At 38.8% G+C, this 20,582-nt stretch overlaps 1 protein-coding gene across 9 annotated transcripts in view; it reads right to left on the minus strand.

Moving 5' to 3' along the window:
* Positions 1 to 484: 484 nt before the first annotated feature.
* The window catches only part of ABI3BP (ABI family member 3 binding protein), a 140,859-nt gene continuing 120,761 nt past the window's right edge, over positions 485 to 20,582 (minus strand). For all 9 annotated transcript variants that reach the window (XM_032677835.1, XM_032677838.1, XM_032677837.1 and 6 more), the window contains 6 exons: positions 20,200 to 20,311; positions 10,179 to 10,258; positions 8,705 to 8,734; positions 7,573 to 7,734; positions 3,696 to 3,809; positions 485 to 1,733 (listed from right to left, as the gene is read on the minus strand). In XM_032677835.1, the coding sequence (XP_032533726.1) occupies positions 1,618 to 1,733; positions 3,696 to 3,809; positions 7,573 to 7,734; positions 8,705 to 8,734; positions 10,179 to 10,258; positions 20,200 to 20,311 (614 nt within the window). In that variant the 3' untranslated portion in view covers positions 485 to 1,617. The remainder of the gene's footprint in view (positions 1,734 to 3,695; positions 3,810 to 7,572; positions 7,735 to 8,704; positions 8,735 to 10,178; positions 10,259 to 20,199; positions 20,312 to 20,582) is intronic.

Here is a 20,582-nt window from a genome sequence, read left to right on the forward strand (position 1 = left end):
AAATCATTCTCCAGTTAATATTTTCCATCTTGCAGATTCTAGGAATATGTAAAACTAAGTGGGGAATAAAAAATGAGCTTGAGCAAGCTGCTTGAACTCTCCTAAAGACAAATTAGCATCCTTAAATAGTGCTGTGCCCACATCAGCCATGCTACCCAGTAAGCTGTGGCTATACCTACTTTTTCTTCTCTCCTCGGATCTAACACATATTGTGTGTTTGTCACACTGTTTAACACGGGCCTGTTTCCAGGAACCAATTTGCTCTGAATAACAGAACATATCTGTGGCATTTGCCACAGAAACTAATCCCTGTTTTCATGTAAAACACTTGAGAAAAACACTTGATTAAAAAATATTTTATTAGGCGTACAGTGTACCTGCAATGTACTTTATAAGGTATTTTCTATAAATGACTACTATATATATCTGGGTGTTCCTGTTCATATTTCTTCAATACATTAGTAAGGTAATGAATAACACCTTTAAAAAAACCTACATCTCTTTATTTAGTTCATAAATGTTCAAGCAGTACAACAAGTAGCTTTGGGAGAGGTTTTAATCAAAGTAACTGTAAAGCAGTTTTAAAGTTCAGTTATCATTATTTGCCCTTTGTCCCCAATGAAAAATGTTTTAGATCACAATTTTTCTTCTTAAATTAAATAAACCTGATCATGCTGTTATAACTAGCTTATTTTTTTCCTCTCTCCTTTGTCTTTCCAAGTTCCCCTGCATGGTACGTACATTTGGCTTTTGAACCAGTAAGTCTCAGTGTCTAAAGACTACATTTTCATGCAAAGCCCCAGCCGTGAAAGCCAAGTTTCATTGTTTCATTCCATGTATGTATGTACCTGTCCACTTTAATTAGAGAAAACCAAACCCACCCGCCAGCCACTGCCACGGTCATGGGCAGCAGCTCTGACTCCATAATGACAGGCCAAACATGGCTTTTGCTGGAGTTGAAGCATTTGAAAACAAACAGACATCCCCCCCCCCCAATTTGATAATTTAAAGCTGCACATATAGCAACCTACCTCGGCAGTTTGGCAGGAGTATAAACTGTACGTGTAAGAAGAAAGTGCTTCAAGTTTACTGGCTGCAGGATATTAAAAATTGTAGGATCTTTTCTATAATTTATGACTGGGAGACATTACAGATGGATCTGGACAGGTAGCTTATGGCACTTGCATTACAAGACGACCAAGGAATATTTAGAAACTAACATACATTGCATTCCGTGACCAACTCTGCCATATCTGTGCCTTAAACATTTATTACAACATCACGATAAATAATAGACACACCGTATCTTTTAAAATACCATATAAACCATACCTCAAGAATAGGGAGCCAGCTTCCCTATACATTATCCTACAGCAAGTCCCTAGCCTGTTTGTGTTTTTAATCTAAAAACAAATTTGTAAAACTGGATAACTACAGTAAGCAGCCTACGCTATTACACAATGAATGCAGTATTGGCATTAGACTTGTATAAACCCTGGCACATGAGCAGGCACTGAAGTGCCAGGCACACCGTAAGCATTGCCGTCCTCGAGCCTGCGCTGGGCGGTGGGGTGGAGGTGGCACATGCTGGGCCTCTTCACCAGCTTCATGTCGCATCTACCACTTCCCAGGGATTGATGTGCCACACTCGTACCAGCGGACGTAGTTAATTTGAGTCTCCCCACCTATTTTTCCAAATTTGACAGGTTCCTGACGAACTGCCCTGAAAAATCCTGCAACAGAGAATAGAGCTTAGTTTGCACGAAGCGCTCAGGACTACCATGCTTTGATCTCTCTGTGAAATCTGTACAGTTCAATTAGTCTCTAAAATAGTTGCTAAGCTGTTAACGTATCTGCCACAAGCAGGGCTGTTTGCTGCCCCTACATCCATTAGGTCTCTGGAATTTGTCCACCTGAGGCAGACGTGCTTGGGATGTGGCAGCCCTGAGTGGGAGAGGTGAAAGGCTGCCTTCCCTTGAGATGCCAGCACCACCTGGGGATGGTGCTGGCCAGTGCCCTTCTGTCTCCCCTCTGGCTATGACAGGGTCTCTGAACATTCATTGCAAAGTCACAATGATTAAATAGTCCCCACTGCAGTAGCCTTGAAACTTCAGTGAACTTCAGTAAAACTCAGCCCCAAGCAAAAGATCGTACCTCCTGCTTTTGGTCTGTTACCTTTGACAACACACATGCTTCCCTTTCAAACAACTTTAAATTAGAAATTAAAGTGAGCAGTTAGAGCTGAATCCAACATGATCATCAGAAATATATGTGTGGGTAAAGCACACACAAAATACTGTTCTGCCGATGATACACAACATCAGCCATGATTCCCTCGCTGCACTTCAGGTCAAATATATGTAGTTAATTCAGAACTCAACTTGCTGCAACCAAGAAGAAAGCGAGCAGCAATGGACAATTGGTCTGTTCTTTCCTCTGTTCACTTCATTGACTAGAAAAATAAGCTACAGAAAAGGTGGAGTCTTCTTTTGTTTGCTTGTTTTGTTGTTTGTTTTTACCTAAAAGTGATCATAGCTCATGAACTCAATTAAATCCAGTTCTTGAAATCAAATTGGTTTTAAGTCTTTTAAGCTGAGGTGGTAAGCTTATTACATAAAAGGTTTTTTAAAATATAAAATCTTTAAAAATGTAAATCTGGTATAACTGAGAGGCTTGCTGTTCTGGCAATGTCAAATTGGATTCAGACCATCTCTTGCACAAAGAAAATACCTTTACAAACGGGAAACACTGGGAAAGGAAAAGCAAGACCCTCCTTGGAAAAAACTCACAAAACACATAAGCAAACCCCCTTCAGATTGTTCGCCTACTTTGTTTTTTGGAAAAAGTTGTGAAAGATTTAGGAACTTCACATTCATCTCCCACACCTACCTCAACACATTTCTGCACTTCTGTAGGGTATTTTGTAACTGAGGCACAGGAGGGTTTGGTCAACACGCTGATATTGGACTGAAAACCATTCTGCTGTTTTTCTCAGTAAAATATTCCATGACAAGCTCAGCACGCGCGTGTACCAGCACAGCCTGTGTTCTTACCCCACAAGGGAATGGAATACCTCACACTGGCATTGCTGCCAAGCAGCAAGGCTGGAGTTCAGCTGACACAAGTACAAATTTCATATTCTCCAGCCTCAGCAATGTGTGAAAAATAGCCAGGCAGGTCACAGCTGTGTTTAGGACATCTACTTCCATGTCCACTCAGACCAGACTGGAGTTTTGGGCACCCAGTTAAAACCAGTACACACAGAACTACTGCAGCGTGAATTATATTTTCCAGTAATAACTTTTCAGCTTCTTGTCAGCACCAAACAAAGCTGTTTAATGCCCAACTGATGATTTACTGCTCTTTAAATCAACCTTGCTAGTTTGAACACAACACTTTATGCCTCTCTGCAGACTCAAGTTTGTGACTGGGTTTAAGTATGTAATACCAACTGTGAGTAATCTGCTGGAATGTTTTAAACAGGAGAGAGGCTGTTTACTACTTAACAGAACTGGAGTCATAACCGTCTTAATAAGTCATCATTCATCTTGAAAAATGTCTTGACCCTCTTCTGCCTGCAAAGACGGCAGTTCCTTTCCATCACCCACCCCAGCAGTGGGTATCCAATCCACTGGTAAGAAAAAGAAACAGAGGAATTGCTGAGGTTTGCTACAGAGACAGGCATAAGAAATTACCATCTTTGACTGGTAGATCTTCTTGCTGTCCTGTCCTTCCATCTAAGAATGAGTCTACAAATTGGCAGTGATCTTCTCCATGGCCCCTCTGGTCTCCTATGTTATAAAATTTTCCTGAAAGCAAAGAAGGAGAAAAGTTTAGGGCTATTTCCAAAAAACACCAGAGGCAATGGGCTGTGCTCTTTCCTCTGTGGGGAAGCCAAGGTGAATGCTATGATTCTTTTCCTCTCAGGACCTGTAGCTGTAATTTGAAAATGATGTGCAGGTTCCAAGTACAGTGCTCATGGCTACTGAAAAAATGTCCCACTCCTGGCCAAAATTATGCCTGGATGTAATTCTTCCCCCTCCTTACCTTTCATATAACAAGGGAAATTCAGTTACTACCTAGAAGCTCACCCTGATTGTATCAAAAATGAGGTAAGTTTTGCTAGTGATTTGAGTGGAAGGCAGGTCTGGTTCCCTGTCAGGAAGCCTCCAGTACCTTCAAAGATGTTTTTGTAGACCACCTCCTAACACAGCTGAGGTCTGTTTTATAAATTGTTATATTTTTACAACATGTATGTGCAAGTGATATCCTTTAACATATGGATGACCTCGGTCGGTAACTGCTTATCCAGAGCATTAAGTGTGCGTGTGTATTTATTTGCAGGATTGTTTAACAGGACACTTAACTGAGTAGGAAACAAAGTCTCAAGTGCCCCATGCAGTGTGTGCTGATGTTATGGGCTGTGCTTATCCTGTTAACAAAGGGAGTCACAGTGAAGGTGTTTTGACAGATGTTTTCACTTACTGATTTGATTTGCAAGACATTAGTAAAATTCAGTGCAGAAGATGGAGGAGAGCATGCTACGTTCTCTTTCCAAGCTTGGCTGGAAACATTTGTAGATAAACTTACCGTTCTTTCTAAACTCTTTTCACAGCACTTAATATGTTCAGCCTTTGGTCGTGAGGTTGAAAGGAAAGGCGAGAGCATTTAGAAACAGGCTCAGCACTCTGGTATAAGCTAGGCAGAAAATCCAGTTACTCATTAGACACTGGGTGTCCTGTAGTCTTGAATCTGTGCCAGCCTGGCAATTTCAGAGACGGTGAGGTGGCTTTTATACTGCTCTCAAAGTGCAATTAATTAAAGAGCAGCCTACCAGTTGTGTGATCTGAGCAACACTTTGCCAAAATTTCTCAACCTTCAGTTGATGGCCTCTGTGCGTGCGGTTCTTCTCTAGCTTTACAAAATTATTTATTACTATCTAGCTTTGGCTGCAGACATGTTTTTTCCATAGGAGAACTGGTCAGAAGGAGTTCCTCTCAGCAATTTTTTGGTCTGAAATTAAGAACACTCAGGCTGCCCAAAACGGCATTTTTTTTTCCATGGCTGTTGAAGGTCACACATAGAATTTATTTTTTTCCTCCTCTCAATAAATACTTATTTTTAGGTGGCCTGCTTTTCTGGAATGCCTACAGTGACTGCTCTGGAGGACTGTTAAATGAGGTCAGCAGTAGATGATGGTTTATAGAACAGTACTGGCATGTGTAACAGAGATCAGTTTTTCTTCATAAGAGGCAGAATAAACCAGAAATTTTTATGGCTAACACCAGAACAGTAACTTTCAGATACACACATACTCTTCTGACCCAAAACTTAACCTATGCATAACTCAAACAATTGCTACACATAAATTAGCAGCATTCTAAGTGACTATTACATTCTTACTGCCCAATTATTTCCATAATAAAAGAACATACTTAAAAACATTTAGCTAAGAACTGACTGTTTTTCGGTTTTGAGGATAGCAATTCTAGCATAAAGTAAATTTTTTTCCCAGTGTTACTGTATGGGTGGTCTTAAAAATGTTAGGTCTTTGTTTTATACATTATGAATTCTGCAGCACTAAAAGTGTAAATTCATGCTGAAAACCAGCATGTCTGTTGGCTGCCTCATAAACCAGCATTTATACAATGCACCCAAATTTCGGGGTAATTCCATTGCTTCAACAGCAAAGCTCTGGAAGGTATTTTCAGCGTCCAGTGGACCTCAGCACAGCCTTTCACTACTGGCACACATCTCCCAGCTGGCTGGTGCTTGCAAGGACACTTCCTCTGGCCCCGGGAGCAGGATGAGGCGAGGTGTGACAGTGAAACACATCAGAACAGTTTGGCTTCAAAGGGGAAAATTTCTCACTCTCACGCAGAGGCCTCACTTAACAAATGGGGGGAAAGCAGCTTTCCTTCTGCGTAAATATTTCACTTCTTTTAAATATTGTGACAACTGGTTAGCACTGGTTGTAACAATTCAAATGCAAGAACCAGGCTTAGCAAGTATAATGAATACAGTGTGTCTGCCTCATCTTTCTCCAGCGAGGTTAAGCTTCCACCCTTCCAGCAAGAACAAAAACAATCTAATGAAAATAGGAAAATGGGCTCCTGATACTAAACTTTGCTTTTAAGATTGGAGTAGCTTTCACTGCAGTGTTAATTCACTTGATTTAGGGCTGAAGTCTAGTCCTGCTAGATTAGCACTGCTATTTCCTCTACTGGCTGGTTTTGGGATACCTCATTGCCAGTGCTTGTCATTTGATCACAGCTGATTAGTACAGCATCAGTTGAATGAATGATACCTCTGTTCAAAACAGTCTCTTTTATTCCTGTAATTGCTAAGATGTTATTTACATATGAGGTATTGTACTTCATGTTAATGACAAGACTTCCTTGTCTGCTCATTGGAGAATAGTTCTGGTGCAAGACAGGGAAGCTTGAAGTTATAACAACATGAGCTGCCTTACACTCCTCTCCTCTTTTATTTCCATATTCCTACACACAGAGACCAGAGCCCTGCTCCTGTGAGGTGCTGAGCTCTGAGATGGGGCAACTTTGGGTTATGAAAGTGGATTCTGTCAGCCACAGTATCTCCTAGTTTATTCGATCCAATGTGTTGAACACACTTGCCTAATTTCACTCAAAAGGCATTTCCTATACATGGTTGTATGATACTCATTGTGCTCTGGATGCCAGGCTAATGCTATTGTCATTGAGCTGTCCATGATAAAAGACCACAGAGAGAAGAAAGCTAGAAGCTTGGGATGGATTATAAGAAGTTAATATATTTCTAAATACAGTAAATATAGCTTGTACAATCTACATGAGTCACAAAGATCTACCTATCAACTAACTGAGACCCTTTTTACAGGCTGTGCCCCCTGCATACACACAGCATGTGTCACTTGATTCAGGTCTTAAATACATCACACTCTATTGGCCTAAAGACACTAAACAAAACTTGAGAAGATAAGGCCAGGAGGCCGGTCTTAGTAATAAAACGTAACATAATCAGAAATAAAAAAAGGTGGAGGGGAAGGCAAAGTTGTGAATGTGCTAACAAAAAAAAGTGTAAAGCAGGTGAGTAAAACCTGTTGACTAGAGCTGAAGTCGTATTTGTAAGTCTCTCATCAATGAAGTACCCTGCCGTTTACCAAAAAGGATGGAAATAACTGAGTCTAATCCTGGCCTAAAATTAAGTCCTGATCCTCTAATTAAGAATTATTCCAGGCTATCCTTTAAATACAAATTTGGCACTTTTACAACATATGCTATTCACTCTGATCTGTATCAATTTTTTGTATGATCCTCAGTATACCAACAAGTACTTAAAATCGGATGATCACCGCAGAGAAGTAACTCCTGAGTCTGAAAATTCAGTATCAAACACATCAATGATTATTGAGCACAAGTAGATTACTGTTTATGACTAATCTGTCTATGCACTAAGTTAAACATGTCTGATCACACTTCAGCAGAGCTCATCTTGTTAAACCTCTTAGTTCTGGAACCATGATATTGTTCAAGAGTATGTAATGTGAACAACACTGATTTGAATGGTTCTTACCTGTAAGTGAATCACTGAGGTATATTTTGTATCTCAAAGAATTGCACAGCTGCACACCTACAAACTTCTTATACCAGGTCCTCTTGACATATTGTTTGCCTTTGCATTCTGAATATGTGTCTGAACTGAATGGGATTTCAGTCCAGATAGCATCTTTTCCCACTGCAGGAGAGGAAAAAAAGAGGCTGAAGTATGATGCTGCATACAAAATTACGCACAAAAAATACATTTGAATAACTAGAATTAGAAACCTTGATGAAGCAGATTGTACCATGACACCTGCATTTTGAACATGAAAAATATTTCAGGGAAGCACCAAAGAGTGCAGGTATGGTTAATGCAGTGAACTCCTCCTACTCTCATGTAGTGCCAGTTTGGAATAAGCTCATTCTTGCTAGGGGGACAATGTCTGTGTGTTGACAAAACTCTCATTTACAGAGTGCGTGATACAGTCATCATTTTTCAGTGCATTTAAGCCAAGACAACCTGAAGCAAGTTGTACATGATTTAACAAAAATACACATAAAAATTATATATCATTAATTATGTGGAAAGAAATGGTGTCTCAGTGCTTGTCAATGTGATGTCCATTACAAATGCAAAAAGCAGCCCAATTTGCTTGAGTGATCTCAGCTCTTCTTCAAAAACTCAGTCCACCTCCCACCAAAGACAGCAAGAGTCTTGTAAGGTCTAAGCAGAGCTAGATCAAGCCTTCTGAAGCAGGACATTTTTCTAAAACACAATGACAGATAAACAGAATCCTCTGAGTTGTGCTCTGTTAACTCACTTAAAAAGCATGGAGTAACTTATTCATTTTACAGAGCTTTCTGTGCTTTAATGACAAGGCTGAGAAAATATGAGGCTGTCCTTGGCTCATTTGTGTACATTGGTTTGAAGCCATCCCAGCTGCCATGGGAGCTCCACATCACGCTGATTGTGTTCCGCTCAGGTAAACAAGCAGCCTGGCATGAATTCCTTACCAGGGGTGTGCGTGGAAGGAGTGAAACCATGTGTGAATGCTGTTTGAGCCCAGAACTCATTTAATTGGTGCAGTACAGCCACCCCCCTCACACAATTATGCTATCTCATTTCTGAAAAAAGTCTTGATCAGGTACATATAAAAGAGGCTTACTTGAAATTGGCTCACTCACTCTTGGGTCCGCTGGGGGAAGAAAACAAACATTCAATCAGACACTGTAAAATGAACACTCCCAATATTTCAATGGAAAAGCATAGGTAAGTGATTTTTTACAGCTGACATAAGCTGTAATTTGTGAAACAGAAAGAGTTTTGGAAGCAAAGTTAACTTTTGCATTAAATTAAATTAAAAGAAATATATTTCTTATGTGAAACTCCAGTATCAATGAGCTTTTAAAAATTTTATTCATGAGACAACACCAGCCAAACAGAGTTCTAGTAAAAACAAAAGTTTAAACCTGTAACCAGCAAAACCCAATTGTACTGCATCTTATTAAAATTTCAATTTCAAAACCTAAGTCATAAAAAGGGCACATCTGCAATACTTGCCACAAAAATCTTGGCCCAATATGGGAGAAATGGTGTGTGCAATTAAGAAAAAATAAAACTGAATGCTTAATTTGTCCAAGCTAAATAGGAGACAGAACATAATCCTTGTCATTCATGAAAACTGCACTTGGCATAAACATTTTTTTTTTCAGTTTTAACAATCTAGGATTACAAAGAGTGTATTTAGAGTTTTTAAATATGTGTGGCATGGTCTGAACTACTCCCTGAGTAATTTCTTGCTCAGCCAGAAAACCATCAGTGACAGCACTAGATGAGGACTACTATATTATTACACCTGGCTCAAAACACAGATGGAGAAATTCCTCTTAAAAAGCCTAAATCCATTTTATGCTTTATGTGGACCTTAAGTACCAACAAGAAATAAACACTTCTACACAAAAGATGGTATCTTACTTGCAAAAAGTCAACAAGTCAGCTGTAGTTAGCCTCAGGGGGAACAAAAGTAATGCTTTAATTATCATCTGTGAGTCAGATACGACTTGACTTGGGAACCAAACAATGTCCGAAACAGGCTTGTATACACCTCTGTAACAGTTTCACAGGAGAGTAAACAGGATGGAAGGGGACTACTGGGACACTGACTTTTCCCAACTGCTATTTCTCAATCCTTATTTCAGCCAAATGACATCACTGTTATACAGCAGCCTTATTGAACAGGTAGCAGAAGTGACTACGATCACACCGGCCCAAAGAAAAACCTTATGTTCCCGTCCAGAAGCCATTAATGAGCTTGACAGGTGCAAAAAGATCAAGAATATAAATCTTAGATGACTGAGCCCTCTCTAACAATAAAGTTATTTTCTTCACAGTGAACACCAGACAAGCAGTCCTCTCTTTTTTTCTCTTGCAGTCTGGCCATCTTACATCCTCACACAATACAGTCCTGATCCCAGGCTGACATCCCACTACTACATTGCTCAGTTTTTAAAAGCCAATCAGGAGATAGTAAGGAGCAAGACCAAAGGCATAAAATGAAATGAGAGACCCTTTTCAGACATCCCATACACATGGATACTAAACCCACTGTAAATGATGGTCTGATCTCTGGAAGTTCTTACCTGATTCAGTACTGAATGACACAACATTGCTGCTTGGACCTTCACCAAGAGGGTTTCTAGGTTTCACGTGGAATTCGTAACTGGGGAATAAAATAGAAGAGATGAAAATTTTGCAAACCAATGAATATTTCCAGAGTCTGGAGCAGCAAGTATCACACACCTGGTGTTACTTGCCTTCTGGAGAAGAACAAAAAGACCTCAGTTCTTGCCCTGAAAACACTGAGATGTTTTTTGTCCTAACTGCATAAGATTTCTCTGAACACATAATTAACCAGTCCTTTTGATAATTCTTTGCACGCACACTATTAATATTTGATTTAATGCACCACTGGTTTAAGTCTGTCTACTCACACAGCAGTTTCAGTTCTGGCAAAGGGAGTAAGTTCAGATGAGGTCTGAAGCAACCTGATAAACAGAGACTGAGTAAAGCTCATTGCTATTTATTTTGCTTCTTAAGAACACAAACCTCCAATTCAATGCCTCTCAGGCCCACCAACAGTGACAGACAGGGCCAGTAGTGAAACACAGGGCATGTCTTCCAGGACAGGAGCTCAGCCAAGGCCAAGATCCAGTTGTTTAAATATATGTTAATAGTAAATATATGAAGCGATGTCAAGATATTGCAGAGTCTCTTTTGTATGTTTTTATAATAAAATTGCACAACACCAGTCTGTACTGTAGTTATCTCGTGATCTCTTTTCATCACTGCTGTGTTGGGAACCAAACACAGTGCTATGAAAACAGAACAAGATGAAAGAAAAAAATCCAAGCCAGGCTCCTCTTCTTAAGCCTTTTCCATCTCTCAATGCTTGATTAACAACGATAGACAGGCAAGACAAAGTGGTTTCTAACTCTGCAGCTCAGCTGAAACATACCCTTACAGTCAGAAACTGTAGGTAAAGAGCTATTGCATGCTGCAAACATAAACATATTACTCAGAAGACACCAGGCAGATGAGGCAGGAAAGAGGGTTACAGGAGATGGACACCAGACACAGTGAAGATCTTACATCAAGGGCAGAGCTATCCCAGCAAAGGACCTCTCAGCAACCATGGCTCCAGGCTGGCAGCACCTGGGAATTTCTCGCTGCTCTGCAACAGCTCAGTGCCTGCCCAGAGAAGCTGCGTGTCCTCCATGCCAAGGCACTCTAATGAGTGGTGTGTGCATAGCAATCAACAGCACCAGCTCCATGCCTTCCCCACCAGCTGTAAATGCCACGTACAGAGAGGCCTCTCACATGCCCTGAGTGCTTGCATGGTGAGTCTCTCCTAACAGAGTGTCTTCTCATCAGCCAGAGACATCCACAGGACACGAGTCAGAAGGACTGTAGGACTGGAAAATGGGCCCTAACTTAGAGACTAGACACAGAGCAAAATGAGAGTCCCAGAAGTGGGCAATTAAACATCCAGCTCTTGACTCGTCGAGGATCACTTACCCATGATAATTTTGGTAGCTTGTGACTATAACATAGCATTGTAATGTATTGCTGGAATTGTTTCCAAACAGCAATTTTCTAAAGAAAAAAACAACCCCATACCACACTCTGCACAGTTGGAACTTTGTAAATTCCATTTGTAAGTCCCCATAAGAATAATTCAATCCAAACTTTGGATTACCTCTCATTGCTTCTTGGCTCCTGCAAAACCTGAGCAGTTCACTAATTAACCTCAGTGGACTATTCATGCAGTACCAAGGAACTGTTTTCCATCCACAGTACTTCTAAGACAATATTTAACTTCAAAATTGCTTACTTAAGCAATTGCCTTTATTTCTAGAGGTTTCTTTTCTTTTTAAGGAAAATACTTACAAAGACTGGTATGCTGAACAGATGCATTATGGAAATTCATGGATCTTTCTAAGAAAACCATGGTCTTGTTTTGAGCTTAAAAAAAGTCTATTTGGAGTAATCTTGACATTTATTCAAACATGCTGCAAGACCGCCCTGAGCTATTCATATTACCCTACCATAGGAAGGAGACATTAAACAAGTAATAAATTTAATAATTTCATAAATCTTCTTCATTATCATCTGCAAATTGTTTAAACAAAGACGTGCTTTTAAAAATTGGACCCGAGCAGTTAATATTCACATTGGGCATGTGGTACAGTAACTTTTTTGGTCAAGAAGTATTCTTATACAGTAGCTAAGGCTGTAGGTAATACAGAGAACTATAGCAGAGCAGCTGAAGATTCCTTCTGAAGAATCACTGAAGCATAAACGAAGATTTGCTAATATGTTGTGTGTTTTAAAGTAATAGCTAGAAGACACATTTTGGAAAATGTACGAATTAATCCACACCTAGAGATAAAAGACCCCAAAGAAGTTTTCCTATTTCCTTCACAGCAGGAGCACCCGATCTAGAGCTATTAATGTAAATGTGATCATCAAGATGCCAAGTTCTATTGCTTTATGGGCAGTTTATGGTTTGACCTTATGAATGATAATAATCTGATTCTGTCCCTTTGTATGCATTTTGCTCATTTTTGAACAAATATATTGTTATTAATATATTCAATATATTTTGGCTGCATCAGACAACATTCTTCATAGGAATCGGTCCCGTTCCCAAAAAACTTCAATTGATGAGCTTGGACCCATCAATTCTCTAACTCCAGAAAAAGACAAAAACAAGAACTGAAGATCATTTTCCAAGGAGTGTTTTTCAAATTGTGGTTTAGGGATCACTAGGTTGTCTGCAAAAGACTAAACCACAAATGGGAAAATTTTGGCAAGATTGAAATAAAGAACTAAAATCTACACATAGAGATTTCAGGTCATGTAAGCATATAAAGAAAATTGGAGAAAAGGAAAATAATAAAGAAATGTCCGAAGTTTAGCTGAGTCAATTAAGGAAGTGTTCTATTAATAATGTTAAAGAGGAAATTTTTAAAACTAAAATATATACAATTTTATAGTTCTGTGATATGTGTTTTTACAAGCATCACAGACTCATTTCCTCTGCCAATTTCAATCCTAAAACAATAGCAGTGGCTTCAACAGTACAAGAATAACAAAGAGCTGCTTTTGGAGATGAAGAGAAGTAACTAGTTGACTGAAAACTGAAAGTGAGAGAAAGGGAAAGTTAGACTGAGATAATGAAATGATGGAGAGTACATATCTAACCGTAATTTTAAAGCTGTGCTGTGGCTTTCTTAACAGAAAATTGTTTAAAGTCTCCCTTTTGTGTGTCAGGTGAAAGATATGAAAAATAAAATGGTGAAAAAAGGGTACTGTCTGCAGTCTTATACACTCCTATACCAATCACAAGAGAGAGGGAAAAATGCTTACGGGTTTAAGAAGTATGGCAAAATTAATAAAAGGAAATAGGAAAGCTATAGAATGATTATCCCATGTCTAGCTCTTAGCTAGACTTATTAATGAGAAACTGGAGTCTGTATTCCATCTTTATATCTGCCTGCCTATTATACCAAAAACTCTGCTACCCTATATAAGCAGCAGTCTAATGCATCACACCTCCTACAAACTTTGGACACCTCCCAAATCCTCCCAAACTCTGTAAGACAATAAAAGTCCTCGTGTAGGTTAAATGGACTTGACTTACAATAGTTACTATGTGGAGTGTATTTTTCCACCATAGGAAATCACTATACCACATGGAACTTTGGCAAATGCATCTGCTCTGTATTTTTTCGAATCATGCAAAAGGAGAAGATTTGAGATTGCAGAACTGAAAATAGGAGAAAACAGATTTTCACCATAATAGAACTGGAGCAGCTGAGTACAGTTGTGGGACTTTAGGTGAGTTGATGGGGAGATGCTGGTGTTAGATGACAATCATGCAGGACTACCTTTGTGTATAGAGCTTCTCTGTCTCTGCAAAGTGTGCTTGGATAGCAGTGTGATCCAACATAGCAAATGAGACAGGGATGAAAAAAAAAAAGAAAGAAAAAAGTGGTGAGCTTGTTTGAGGAGTCTTTCTCCTATTCAAGTTGGAAGAAAGGCTGAGAGAAATGGGAAATGTCCATGAACTCTGACATCAACAGCAATTTAGAACAAAAATCTGTTGTTTTTTTAATAAAGAGTACAAAAACCTCCAGCATTTTCCCACCACTTTCTGCATGTTTCTGCATTGCGGTTTTCACCATAGTTCACATCTCTTGACCCTTGCTGTTAACAATAACTAAGCTCCCTGCATTGGTAGAATTTTTGTTTCTTCTTGTATGTGATTAGCACATTTTGGTTGCTAACTGCAATACAAAGCAATATTAGATAATGGTGATAACAGCATAAGCAGGCAGGTATTAATTATTCATACTTCAAGCTAATTCAGTAGAGGGTTGAAGACTTACTTGGTATGGCCTTTGAGTAAATTACAGTAACTTTCTCTTTTTTTTGTTTCATAACTTTTATAAGACATATGAAAAAAACTTTCAAAGAAAGTAATCAACAGACGTTATAAACCAGTTCGGTTCATGCATATAATCTGCACATTTCATGTTTACTTCACAGTTTTGGTTGGTTAGTTGGTTTCTGGTTTTGTTTTTCTGGGGAACTTGGATTTACTTTATTTTTTAATCTTTTTTAACATTTTCTGTTATTTATATTCTTCAAGAGATCAAGGCTGGACATATACTTTGCCTTGGAACACAATCTAACTGAAAAATCCAGAAAAGACCACTCAAAATGTTTTTAAAAAGGATGTTTGAAATCACCAAATTACTTAACGAGGCAAGGATCAGTACCTAAAGGGGAGTTCTACAAAACTGTGGAATACAAACATCACAGGCTTTTTGTTTCTTATTAACACTCTTTTTCTATTAAAAATCTGCACCAGCAGGCTGGTGGACGTGTCCTCTAATGGCTACCTGAACTTCCCTGGAGGATTTGGCACATCTCTGACTGCAATCTTAGTATTTTTCTTTATTATCTTCCAGTTACTGCCATCACAAACATGCAAGAGAACTGTTTTCAACAATATTCAGACTCTTTTTTGAAGGCTTATATAGAAATTAGTGCTGTAAAATTTCCTGGATGCTATGGTCTGTGCTACGAATTTAATTGCCCTTAAACAAACAACCAGAATGAAAGAGAAAATGCACACTTTCTAAAAAAAATATTTCAAGTTAGGGCAGGGAAACAGAACTAAGAACTGCATATTTTGGCAGAAAAACTGTCAGAAATAACAAAAAACCTCCAAATGACACTACATCAGATGACTGGAAGACTTAAAAAAATAAATCAATTTTGAAGGAATTAGAAAACTCCAAAGCTAGTAAAAAAAAAAAATCATAACCCTGAAACAAAACAAAAACCAAAACCCCAAACCTTTAAATTCCTTTGGAAACGGCAAAAATGAAATTGGAAGAAAAAAAATAACAACATCTGCATTTAATATTCTAGGCTAGGAAAAGGCTATGAAACAAAAACCTGCAGGTGGGTGAAACGAATATTTACAAAGGAGAATATGCAGATGATAACCATCAATGCTACAGAGGAGATGGAATGAAGACAACAAAACCCACAGTAAGCCCATTTCTATCTCAGGCCTCTCAAGGTTCTTACAATAATTTATGTTGGAAGACATCTATGAAGGTGATGTGGTCCAAGCCCTTTTCATGACAGGGCTGAATTAAAAGCTGCTTTAAGCTCAGGGTGGATCAGCAAGTACAGTAGTTACACTCACTGCTTGATCAACAGAGTAAAAACTCAGTAGCTTAGTACTTGGTTCAAACTAACTAGGAGAAAGAAGAATAAATGGAATTTGGCTGTTTCACTCATTTCACTAATTGAAGAATAAAGATGCTAAAAACCTCAGAAAATTTGGTTTGTTTGAGTGTGATACTGAAAAGGAGGCTGAGTGAAATGTGACCTGGATATCAAAAAATCTTGGAAATAATGTAAAGAGTAGCAAAAGCTAATTACAGTACTAAGTCAGAATCAACAGGAGTGTATATGTGATAATTAGATCACAGAAGCAGATCTATAATACAAATGTTTAAGCAGAAGACATTTATAAAACAAGAAAGTTTTCTTCAGGCACCAGTTATATCCAATTAACTATACATATATCCTTCCTATACAGATAGTTGTCTAGCTTTTATAGCATAACCACACTACACAGTTTGAGAGATTTCAGGTAAAGGTTATAATCAAAATCAAAATTATCTGATGAAGTTAAACAGAATTCTAGACTGAACCTAGACAACAGCTTAGAAAGAGTACCAGTTTCAAGAATTCTGACAAACCAAATAGTGGATTTCAAGATTTGAATTTTCCAGGTTACTTAAACTATCATAAGTCTTCTAAGGTGTGATAGTGAAATCCTATGATCACCATATTTGGCAATTTTGTAGCTGAAAAAGAGGACAACATATTCATCCTATATGGAAAAATCCTCTAAATTAATGTAGTGTTGTCAACTGTCAGACATGCCTTACTGTGGGAAAATGGCATGGATACGATATGCCTTTCCTTGGGCAAAAAACATATGGATCTCAGTGCTTCAACAAAATCACATTGTACAGGAGCTTTTAAAACCTTTCTTTTTGAGGAAATCAGTCAGTTGCATTGGAAAGCAGCTGACTGTGCCCCACATGTATTTAAAGGTATATGTCCTCACAATTAGAAAGCTTTTCGGATCACTATTTCACTTTCATTTCAGAGTATCAATGTCTTGCAGTCCAGTCACTGAGAACACATAAAGTTGGCATATATAAGACAGAAAGACGACAAACTGCCATAATATATACAACTTTATTTGTTTAAAAGTAACCTTCACAAGTTGTTGTATGTCTATGAAAGTCCATTTTCGTTTCCACATTACTGTTGTATGAGTCTGTAAAAACTAAATACTTGATAACAAAGTCAGAACTCCTTTTTCAGCCAGTGCATTTTTTCTGGATCTAGTCATTTTTCAGACAGCTACATGAACACACAGAATACTACATGGTAATCCTCATCCCATTTAACTTCTATGTTTGGACTTACTGACAGCCGCAGTCACACATGCAATTTTGAGGAGAGACTGTAAGAGTCTCTCACTGTTGCCTCCCTAACACTGTCCAAATTCCTGAAATATTCAAAGTCTGGCCATTAGCTCCTAATCTTTAAAAGCTGCCTTGTCAAAAGGCCAGCTCCAATGAAGAAGGGTGTCTGTCTTACTGCAGAGCTTCCCAGAGGTGTAGCAGAATGACTTATTTGAATGAAGAATGCAGAAGAGAAAAGCAAACAAACAGCATGACCTGGCAGACTCAGATGCATCCATTTTTTCACTGCTGCTTGTTCTGCCTCCTTCACACTGAAAAGTTGTCTTGCTTCCCTCCTGCTGGATGTGGGCAATTAACTCTTTAGCTTCTGGTCCAGACACTAACATATGCTACCTGATTTACCTGAACAGGATGATAGACCTTGGCCACCATGACTGGAGACTTTTGTCATGTATGGCTCTTCAAGAATGTACATCTGCAGAATGACAGGCTTGAACTGACTTGCTGCTATAGGGTCTTTCTGGTTTAGATCTACCCACAAAGACTGAGATACCACATTCACAAACATTTTTGTTCCTTTTTAGGAACTCTTCATTTAGGTCTGTCTGGTTTAGGTCTGTCCTGAAATGTCTTCAGCTCTGAAAACACCGGACCTTCAGAGCAGCATAGAGGATTTACACGGCCTCACTGATGGCTTCAGAAAAGCTGGAAAAAACAGCTCTCGAATTCAGCTTGTCAGTTTCTCCAAAGTGTTTTAAGGCCAAGAGGTTCTCCCCAGTTAATCCACAGTTTTCTACTGAGCATCTCTCTTTCCATATCCTTGCTGCTGGTATTCTAAATTTTGATCACTTGTGAGAGGGATTTCTATTTCTCTTCCAAGTTTCTTTTCCAGCTCCACCTCTTATACAGTTCTTTCCTTTAAGGCTAGTTATGGAAAAGTCTACTTCTCAGTCTTAATGTATTACTTAATGAATTTGTAGACATTGCAAGGACTCTGATAATTAATTTATTGAGCTGTGTTTATTTGTCTTTCTTCCTCCTCTTTTCAGTTTTGCCCACAGGTCCATTTTCTTCATCTAGTGAGCAATCATATCCTGATAGACAGGAGACATATGACATTCCTTGCAGAACTGATGCTATCTATGTGATGCCAACTGTCTTAAGCACTTTCTTATTTTCCCTGAATTTAGTGTGCCAGTGAGCCTGAATTCAAATGGTAACAGTAACTCTTTGTGCTTCTGCCGAAGCTCTCAAGGTGTCCTCAGGATTAGGAAATATGCATTTTGCTTGGAATGGGAGTTTAATTGAACAGAGCCAGTTTGAGGATTTTGTATCCTTAAATCCAGTGAGATTTGAGGGACACACATCACTGCAATTTACATCAAAGGTTTTCAATTCTAGGCAATGGCCTCCTGAATCTAGAAAGACTTTCACTGTCTGTCCCTTTTGAGGTTGGGGAATAATAGTCACTCCCTCTTCAGGAAAAGTTATTCCTTTATATCTTAAGTCAGCCTCCATCAGTCATTACTGATTTCCTATCTAGCTCCTTGTAACAAAATCCACACTTCAAAAGACAGCTGTACTCTGTGGTCTTGCTTACCAAAACCTGAAAGTCTTCTCTCAGGATTGACAGAACCATAAATAATTAAAACCATCTTATCTGCCTCTGCATAGCTCCCGCCTTTCTTGTGATCTTTCCAGTGGATCTGCCTTCCTCCATCTTGCTTCCTTTCTGAACAAAGAGCAGTCTAAAAAGCATTTCTCTTACGGCCACCTGGACATCGCTCTCAGCATCAAGGGCTTTTCTTTGCTTCCATGTGTTTTCTACACTTAACCAAATCCATCCCACCTCTGCCACCATATGTGACACAAAGACTTTGAGTGTGTAATGAAAGAGAATCTGCTTAATAACACAGAGCTCTTTTCAAAGATGCAACTGTATTATTTCAAAGCAGAACTGAAATGAAAACACGAGCAGCACAGGCAGCACCTACTGCCTTTCTTAGTCACTACTCCGAAATACATTGTTTTGCTAGAGAAAACCAATGCTTGGTGCCCAAGCCATATACTGGTAACATATCCTAGTTGCCTCTTAACAAGACAGAACAACATCACTGCAGTTCACTCTTTCCACAAGCCACATGCCTTTAAGAAATAACAGAGACATTCCTGAAGCAAAACACAGCAATTCTAGCCCATCTTATGAGCCCATCTTTTGGACTCTGTCAAAGAAGCTCTTTCGGGGTGTCAAAATTTCCCTTAACCTTTTATTTTTCCAGTTCTCTTCTGTTGCCCTCTACTTTCTGAATTAGTTCCTCATTCCTTCTCCTAGGAGCTGCTGGTCACAAGCACATGAGCTAAGAACGAACGCCCTAGACTACACCACACATTGCCTAAAAATAAAGGTTCAACATGGATTCTACGCAGAATTTTGTGCTGTGTTACCAATTTATGGATAATAATAGAAAAAAGCAGTTTATTTGAAACAGAAACATCCAGTTACCAAAGCCAAATGAATAGTCTTACAGGAAAAACCCCAACGTGTCATTCATTAACTTTCTGACGCAATCAATAAGGAATGCAACAAAAGACAAGTGGTTTTCTTCCCTGCTTTGAATTTTACCACAAAAAGAAGATTATTTTTTAATAAGATATGGTTTTTGAAGAATGATAATACTTAATTTGACTAGTGGCTTGAGAGGCACGCAATCAGTTGGAATTCACTGGCCCATTTTAAATTTGCCGGCTGCTTTGAAACACTATAAGGAAACAACATATACAGGACACTCCAAGGTAATTTCCTTACACTTGATTGTTAGTCTTTCTGCTACAACAGGTCACTTCAACAGTTTGTCCAGACTACAAATACTCTCGGAAATTTCCGAAAGATTCCTCTTATCTGTCTTATCTGCTAACTTAAAAGAAAGCAAAACCAAACCGTACATTTTTTTTCTATCAGAACAGCAGTAAAACCAATCCGGTCTTATATACATACATATTTTCATTTGAAGTGGCAGGCAGCTGACAGTCTAAATTGGTTTCATTGACTTAGAAAATTATATTATTTAATTACCTTGTGTCAGGTTTTAGGTTTTCCACAGTAGAATGGGTTTGATTTGTAGTGATAATTGATTTCTCCTTTTCACCATCACTTCCTCCATTTTCAGTTGACACAACCTCATACTCTGGAAAATTACAGTAAAGAAAAATTTGTTTAAGTAACGTCTCTTACTTGAGCTTCTTCACTGCTCTCTCTTTTATCATCTGATTTCCACTCTTGCTGCCTAATAGTCTGTAAGGACAACTTGTGTGTACCTGTCTGGACGTTAATATGCTAAAATGATTAAGATAGATCTAGTTCCAGATTGTTGTGTGCCCAGCCTCTCATCCTTTCTCATAGTTCAGTTATGGGACAGAGGATACTCAGCATCTCATCTTTGCCCAATGGTACACTCA

Source organism: Chiroxiphia lanceolata, chromosome 2 (genome assembly GCF_009829145.1).
Source record: "Chiroxiphia lanceolata isolate bChiLan1 chromosome 2, bChiLan1.pri, whole genome shotgun sequence".
NCBI classification, from domain to species: domain Eukaryota; kingdom Metazoa; phylum Chordata; class Aves; order Passeriformes; family Pipridae; genus Chiroxiphia; species Chiroxiphia lanceolata.